The following is an 8,562-nucleotide window of genomic DNA, read 5'->3' on the forward strand; positions in this document are numbered from 1 at the left end:
ATTCCTGGGTAACGCCATCTTCTAGGCAGCAAGCAACCGCCGGGATGATTTTGTAAGCGTGTAATGTAGTACCCGAGAATCGATATCAGACTTCACAGCACGTTCCCTCTGACACTCGCTTGCCCCTCGATTTCTACATTCGGTCGCCTTAGATGATCCTTCACTCTCGCAGGGCAACGTGGAGGAGCATTTGCGCACAGTGACGTCGCTGAAAGATGTGTTCGGGATGCTTCTGGCAAACACCGACGCGGCGCCTTTCAACATGCGCGTCGACGGCGCGATCAAGGTGCCCAACAAATGTCTCTTAGTGTGCGGTGTGCATCCTTCGTTTCAAGAAAAAAAAAACCCCCGCGCCGCGTACGCGTAACGTGATCGTGTCCTGGAAAACAGCTTCCAATTCCCAAACTCAATAACCGTGGTCACCGGGGGAAACGAGGCGCATTTGAAGTCGAAAGACTCGTACGTCTCATCGGTCAGTCGACCTTGAGCGAGAACGCGTTGACGAACCGAAAGGTGCAAAATGGCTGCGAACCATCGACTTACGGTGGAATTTTAAACCACGACCGTTTGTGGGACTCGAACCCGTGACCTTTGGTGTTAATTAGGGCAACGTTAATTAGATAGTTAATTAAGGCACTGGAAACCACTACTTTTGGTGATAGTCGAACCCGCGTCCTTTGGTGTTTGTGGAGGCGACGTTAATTCGGGCACATCAGACATACACCCGTTCGTAGCATTTGCTACAAAAGAAACCCATACGGGTTCCTCGAAAGAAAAGCCTGGCAGTTGAAGAAAAATTCGTCCTGGTGCAGGACGAAATTTTCTTCAACTGCGAGGCTTTTCTTTCGAGGAACCCGTGTGGGTTTCCTTTGTAGCAAATGCTACGAACGGGTGGATGTCTGGTTTTCCCTTTATTAATTACTTATCTCCACGTTGCGGGTTTCCGCAGAATTTAAGGCACACGAGCCCACGACCTTTGCTAGGAGTCAAACCCTGGACCTTCGGTGAGAGTCGAACCCACCACCTTTGGTGGTAATTTAGGCGAAGTATTAAGGCTAATTATCTGTAAGCTTGCTCACGTAAGCTTTGCAGGTAAGCTATGGCCTCCAAGATCGCCTTCGCTTCCCCATCTCGGAGGCCATGGGTCAGTCACCGGTAGATTCAGTCTGGGCATGTTATTGCGAATGTGAGAGACGGCCTGATTGTTGACTGCACTGCAGTGCGGAGCTCTTTTGCGTTTTAACGTAGCACCGCAAATTAAGGGTACGTGGCTTTGCTCAGGACACGTTGAGCGCAAGGCTAAGTGGTGGGTGAGTCGGTACGCGATCAACTAAGTCCCTTGTTTCTTGTGTACCCGTTCTATCGCTGGTTTTCATCGCTGTTGGAGACGTTGAGGCCGCAGAGCAAAAACTTGAATGCTTTGACAGTATGCGCATTACCGGCAATTTTATGCTGCCTAATACCTAGCGTGACCTTAGCATGGCTCAGAAATGGCAGCTTATCTCACGAGCAAGTTAGCGTTGATTTTCCTGTGCTAAATATCAACAGTAACTATTGGCACAATTTAAGGCTAACTCCCCCTTATTGGGCATACTACAAATAATAAACTATGCGGCAACTTCAGTTTGTTTTCAAAGCGTGACCCGCCGCCGTAGCCTAGTGATTGCCATTTCGATGGAAGCGAAATGCAAATACACTCGTGTAATTAGATTGAGGTGCACATAAGGAACCCCATTTGTTAAAAAATTAATTCGAAATACCCTCCACGGCATGCTTCATCACCATATCGTAGTTTTGGCGCGTAAAATCCTGAATTCTTTTTTACCTACGCGCTTTCTGCAGATGAAAACTTAGCCTTTGAGGATGATGCAACTATCACATTTCAGTTTATCCTACATTTTATTGCCATTTCTTCAAATATCACGCCCTTTTCTTTTATGCGACAAATGCCTACAAATTTAGTTAATTTTCATTAACTCCTCCCACAGCACAAACTTCGCATTCACTTCGATCGCAGCAGCCTGTGGCCACAACCAAATAGTACCAGGAGACGCATGACTTGTGACTAGATGGATAGAAGCTAATTATAGGGTCATTTCCTGGTTAGCAAGCGATATGCGTATTACCAGCGATAGCAAGCGATATGCGTATAACGTTGTTGCCATAATCCCGCTCGATAACGAATGAGCTAGTTTTCTTTCTTTCTTTTTTTTTCTGTGTGTGTGTCTCTTGTTTTTATGCTTTTGTACCAGGTGGAAAAGATGAACGTCGTGATGTTCTTTGTGCCGGACCTTGTGGAAGGTGACGCCATTCAGATACCGCCACCTACGGTGAGTATCCATAACTTCATGGGTAAGACTATGGCGTTCGAGATCACCGCCACCGGATCTCGGAGGCCGTGGTGAGTTAGTCTTTGTAAACTGTACGGCACGCTGTGCAAGAGCACGCAGAAGTCGTTACAAGTATTATGTACAGGCATCTGTTCTAACCTATGACGCATCTATTTAAACCTAACCTACCCTAAGAGTTGCCGTTGCAGAAAAATAAGCGAAAAATAGATTTGAAGACTGTTTTACTGGGGCCGTATAACGCAAAACTATTCCAATATGTTTTTATTCCAATCTCCTGACGTCAAATTTGCGTAACCACCGACGCAAGCACCGGGCGGTCACTCGCAGGGTTGTCTGAACAGACCAATCAAACGCTCTCCTCGTTCATAGGAGGTCACTTGTGTTTGCTTGAAAAACGAATAACATTGCCTGCACTAAGCGGCTTGTCTTACCTAATTGGCTCACAAGAGGCGAGGAGCATGCTCAAGTAGAGAGGGATTCGATGGGGCCGAGCCACTGCAGTGAATATTGATAACCGGATGAAGAGGGTGGTACCGGCGTCTGCGACTGGTCCGCTTTCTCACTTAGCTTGCGGTGGCTCGTCGAAAATCGCGGCGGCATGCAACGGAAGCTTAAGAATGACGCTAAAACGGATCCCCAGCAAAGATGAGTTGGCAGAACGAGGCCGTAAACGTGCTGAAACTTCTCGAGAACGTTACACGGCCTCGCAGAAAGTTTTATTACATGCAAATAAACCCATGCTCTCCGGCAGGGGCCAGTAACCAGTGCCTGAGCGATTGGCGGCAGCGATCTTTTATTCCTTTCGGAACGGGGCAGCCTGCGGCTATTCAGAGAAAAATTCGCTTTTGTTCGGTATATGAATCCATCTTTAACGCGTACACGTCACGTTGACGTGGTGAGTTTTCGCAGTTTTCTGACGTCGCGTGACAGGCAGGTGAAGAGAGTGCAGCCCTAAAACTTTTGACCAATAGTCGAGGTCTAACGGCGAAAAGGCGTCGAATCAGAAATAACTTTCTTTTGTTCGGTGCAATCATGCATAATCATTTTGTACGCGTCATATAACATGGAGAGGTATCGTGGTTTTCGTGATGTCGCGTGACAGACAGGCGAAGAGGGGGGGGGGGCGAAAAAGTTTGTGACCAGTCGCGGAGGGCTGATTGCAGAATTGGAATAGAAAAGTTTGGAATAGCTTTGCGTTATAGAACCCCTGGTGCTTTAACGTCACCGTAACGCGATGGTTTTATTTGGACTTTTTCAAACCAATGTTTTAAAATATTTTTTTTTCTTTTTTTGCGATTAAGGGCGCCGAGGAAATGTAATGGCATATGCTTGAACAATAACACGTAGAAGACAAAAGTAATGTTTAACAGCTTGGCAAAAGTACAATAATTTCTGGTCGGCAGTCAGCGTTTGGAATTTGTGCAAGAGTACGTTTAGCGAGGTCATTCGCTGAAAGGGGAGGACTCTGATCATGAGAAGGGCACTCACAGAAAACTGGAAATGAGTTTGAGCGCATACGGCAGGCATTACCAAATCATGACCGGGTAGCATAGCGCTGTAGCCTGCCTTGCATTTTTTTCTCGACACGGCACTATACGTGCAGTTCACAGCGTGCCTCCTTGTGTTTCGCAGCTTGATGTCGACACCAGTAACATCGTGTCGGCGGCGCTTGAAGCGCGTAGGATCGAAGTGATGACCTACTACAACTTCAGCAGCTTCGTGGAGAGAGGAAAGCAGTTTGGGTACGTTGAATAGACGTATACGTAGTCGCCGACTTTTGAAAAGTCGTCGTCACTATTCTTCCCCAAGCGGCCAGACTGTACCCCGTTTCATACATAGCCGGTAAAACTGCGAAATGTAGACATACTTCTCTCACTGCTTGACAAAATAAACGCAGATTCTACCTTACTGTGGGAATCGCAGTTGTGCGAAGCATATTGCAGGTATACATAGCAGGCTATGGCGTTGACCCTGCGGCAACACGCCTCGACCGGCTTTTGACTCTCTCGATGACTTCGAGCAGGGCCTCATTGGCGGAGCTCAGGCATGCTGAGGGTCGCAAAGGACGCGGGCTTCTCTATAGAACGTTCCCCTTCCGCTGCGTCAAGTAGTGCGCCAGTAGTATACGCCATCCTCGAGCTGATCGAGTAAACTCTGAGGAATGCAAACTGTCCGAGTCGCCGAGTCGCCATGTGAGCACCGGGAACCGCCAGCACGCGGGGGTGGGACACTCGCTTTTGAATCGCCGGAAACCACGAGCCAGCGTTCCGCGGCCGACGTACCCGGACCTTCTTACGCGCGCGCGCCATCTGGCTCGGCAAAAGTTGTGCACGCGAGAATCAGAGGCGAGATTTGGATGACGGAGCTCGACGATGCCGCGCGACCACTCTGGCAACGCGAACGTGAGCATGTATACCCAGCAGCTCAAGTTGGTAGGCACCGCCAGCGCCGCCGGCGTAGGAGGCTGGATAGACAGATAGATAGACTTGAAGAAAAGAGCGCCACGAAGACGCGGACATTGTAAAGGCCGAGGGCACTGAGGGCACGTGCATTAGCTGCCCGTCAGTGACGCTTACCGAAAAAGAGATAGCTTTTCTAATGAGATAGCGAAGTCGCGATGTCACGGTGGCGCTATTCTAGGTTTTATCTATATAAAATCCTTGTTTGTTCAGAAAAACGTTTAGTTGGAAGTAGCGCCTTGCCCGTCGTGCATGTTCCTCTTTTAGTCCGCGTCTTCGCAGCGCTCATTTCTTCAAGTATGCAAAACCAACTCGCCCACATCAAGCTTCTTCGGCTTCAGATAGATAGACGCACTAAAAACTCATGAAGTTCGGAAAGAAGCCTTCGCATTAAATTATGCGCCACATAAAAGAGAAAGGTGTGGCTGTGCACATGTCATGTGCAATTCGTTGTGACGCTAAGTCTAGTGATTTTTATGTCGCAAAAAATTTGGACGAAGCTTAAGCTTCGCCTTTAAGAGTGGAACGCGATAGCATTCAACGATCCTTGACTGCTTCTCTCGCTTCGTGGCAACTGGAGCGTAGGTAACTGGAATGTTTACCGGGAAACGCTTGCCGCGAACGCTATATGCACGAAGGCTAGCTTTGTGGTGGAACCACGGCCTCTTGCGTGGCCTTGCGGCGGAGGTGAGCGCCAGCTGGAGGTATTGCAAGAAACCGGGCAAACCGATCCGTAGCCTCCGAGACACCCGCGCGCCGGCATGCGCAAATGGCGGACGCCGCGGTCGGTGAACGCTGGAAGAAGGAGTTATTTGAGTTTTCGCGTAACAGAATTATGTTTTCTCGTACAGTCAAATTACAATCCGACCGCTGTCATGTCTGTAGGTTGTGTGTATATCGTAGTTTACGATTTTCCCACGTATTTTAGCTTTAGAAGTTTACTAATTAGTTCAGTAGATTTCTTGCGTCACGTGGATGCATGGCCCGGGTATGGCTGGTTCTCTAAATCTTTTTGGCGAGGCGACGTCCGACCTCAGATTTTCAGCGACACGGGCTCCTTAACGCTTTCGCGTTAATATGACTATGTTATTACACGAAAGTTATCGCAGATGCAAACCTATTTACCACCAAGCGAGCGCGGAGTGATACGTCTCTGCAGCCAGCGGCCGCAGCGCACTGCACTCGCGCTGCGTAACATAGTTCCGCTGCGTACTGGCAGCGAAAAGCTGGACAAATGTCACCTGATCTGACGCGATGTTACGTCCACAAGTTGTAGTTGTAATACGCGAAGTATTTGTTGTGTAAAAAGCGTCACAGAAAGAAAAAAAACCCACTGCCCTGCTTATTCCCGACGTTCACACTACGCCCAACTGCCGGTGCTGTGGCACTCACCCGGCTACGCTTCCGCACATGCTGTGGGAGTGCCCAGCACAGTAAACACACATTTAACACCACGACCCTCTCGTCGAGGTGGCGTGAGGCTCTGCGGAGCTCCGCCCTCGACGACCAAACCTGGGCGACCCAGTACGCCCGTGAGGCGGCGGTGAGGCAAGCCCTCGACGTCCCTTCATGGGAGGCCATCAAAAAGTGCTGGTTCTACAATAAAAGTTTATACCCCCCCCCCCTGCGACAAGCGCGGAGTGAGACTTCTGTGAATTCGCTACCTACTTGAAGCATGTCACAGCACTTGCATGCCTGCTAATTCTGAAACGGAAGATGAAACGAAGTACACCGACGCAGCTCGCTTGCATGGCGAAGTGAATAAAAATGGAATTAATCAAGCTGACTGGTGCCATTTTCGTAAACGTCTGTCGTACATGACAGCTTTCTTGGGAAGGTAAGTTGCTGTGTATTAAAGAGAAGCTATTGAGATAAAGCTGTAACTTGGAGAGATCTTCGACTTGACCCTTACGCATACGAATGCGTGTTAAACACGGAAAAGAAAAAAAAAAACACTCGGCGGCACCGAACATTCAGAGCAGGATGTTCATTTAGGATCGCCGTTTGCGATTTCCACTGCGTTATTTTGCCATGTATAGGTGAAAGAAAGCAAATGTCATACGTCGCATGCTGATTGTAACCTTACACGAGCGTGCATGACGACGGCATTCGTCGTTTGAGAGGTTTTTCGTTATTTTCTGGCAGACTTCGTTTCCACGGAAGGGCTATCCGTATTTCTGCTTGAGTTACTATTTTATTAGTTTAGATTTTTTTTTTTTACATATTGGGTCTCATTGCAGCATGTGGGGCCTTGGGCGATGAAACTTTCAAAGTGTGGCATCCTAATGGATCGTTTTCGCACGTCATACATTCATATTGCCTACAGACCTCCGTACAAGGTGCTTGACCTGAACTGCCGTTACAACTACGGGACCAACACGCTATGTAAGCAAATTTTGTGCTGTACGCTTCCGTGAGCTTCCTGGATTTAGTAACGGGATTTATATTGGCGTTCAGGATAGAGGAAATAACAATGCGAGCTACGCGAGAAAGTGTGTATACATTAAAGTGAAAGCATCGGCTAGTCGAACAAACCAGTATAACGCGACAAAAAGCAGTGGGTGACCACCTGGGTGCGTACATTGTAAGCAGAGTGGGTGACGGCCTGAATTTTGACAAGTTCGAAGCGTTAGAAGGGACCAAACGAGCACGAAAATCAGCAAAGGGCACGGCATATCAACTTTTAAGGATAAATGTGTCAGTGTGCCATCTGTTCTGTTATCCGAAAAGGAGATTGCATAGTTATATGCTAATTACCCATGACCAGGCACATTTATCGAGCGCATACAGGATTGTGTAAGTGTGATCGTGTGACCTCCCCTCTTGTTTATGTTCTTCATGTCTTCCTTTGTCTTTGACGATGCGTTCATGCGTGTGTAATTGTTTGTCTGTTGCAATATCAAAAACAGCTGTTAGTCAGCGCAATGTGCCGTTCTCTATGTGCCTTCACCTTTTGCACGCTGTTGCGGCCTAACCTACGATGAAGTGTCACGTTACATTCTCAAAGGACAATAGCAGTGAAATACCACTTTTAATGTAAATCAGTTACAAATTAAGGAGTGAATATCGTCGAAAGAACCGTGACACAGCCGCAGGACTAGGTTTCGTCTAACATGCACCGCAACAGTCGCGGAGTGACCGAGACGTCTATGTTGCCGTGTTATACTTGCGTAGCCATCAAAGTACTGCCTATTACGTATGCCTACTGTGTATACATGCTTGAAAATTCAGCAGTGATCAGTGCATTGGCATCATTATGCGGTGGGAAATAGATGCCGCAAGGGTACGCGTCGCCTGGTCGACGCACTTGACATTGCCATGAAGAACTCGATGCCCTCTTTAACTCGATGCCCTCTTTATCTCGATGCCCGAACTCGATGCCCTCTTTAACACGATGCCAGAACTCGATGCCCTCTCTAACTCGATGCCAGAACTCGATGCCCGAACTCAATGCCCTCTACTGCAATCATCGCAGACATTCCCCACGCTCTGTTCCACGGTCCGCTCTACAAGGAGGGAGAAAAAAAGTGAGTACAACATGAGTAATCTGACGCTCGGTTCTCGCAAACGAATTTGTGCATATTCGAAAGTCTGCAAGCTGTACCCCAAATTCATGCCTGCCCGGACAGATATTTAGAGCCTCTTTTCGTTGCATCGTGGTAATCACTGACATCGCTTCGCGACTGCAAGAACATTAACGCGACATCATTTTCTTGATGAATCACGTCGGTTAACAAACGTGACGCCAGTGA

General features: G+C 48.2%; 1 protein-coding gene across 1 annotated transcript in view; it reads left to right on the forward strand.

Moving 5' to 3' along the window:
* The window catches only part of LOC142560003 (uncharacterized), a 28,795-nt gene extending 20,454 nt beyond the window's left edge, over nt 1-8,341 (forward strand). Inside the window, exons 9-13 of the mRNA XM_075671737.1 lie at nt 173-286; nt 2,253-2,330; nt 3,984-4,093; nt 7,137-7,195; nt 8,286-8,341. Coding sequence (XP_075527852.1) covers nt 173-286; nt 2,253-2,330; nt 3,984-4,093; nt 7,137-7,195; nt 8,286-8,341 — 417 coding nt within the window. The remainder of the gene's footprint in view (nt 1-172; nt 287-2,252; nt 2,331-3,983; nt 4,094-7,136; nt 7,196-8,285) is intronic.
* The last annotated feature ends 221 nt before the right edge of the window (nt 8,342-8,562 follow it).

Source organism: Dermacentor variabilis, chromosome 10 (assembly GCF_050947875.1).
Source record: "Dermacentor variabilis isolate Ectoservices chromosome 10, ASM5094787v1, whole genome shotgun sequence".
NCBI lineage: Eukaryota > Metazoa > Arthropoda > Arachnida > Ixodida > Ixodidae > Dermacentor > Dermacentor variabilis.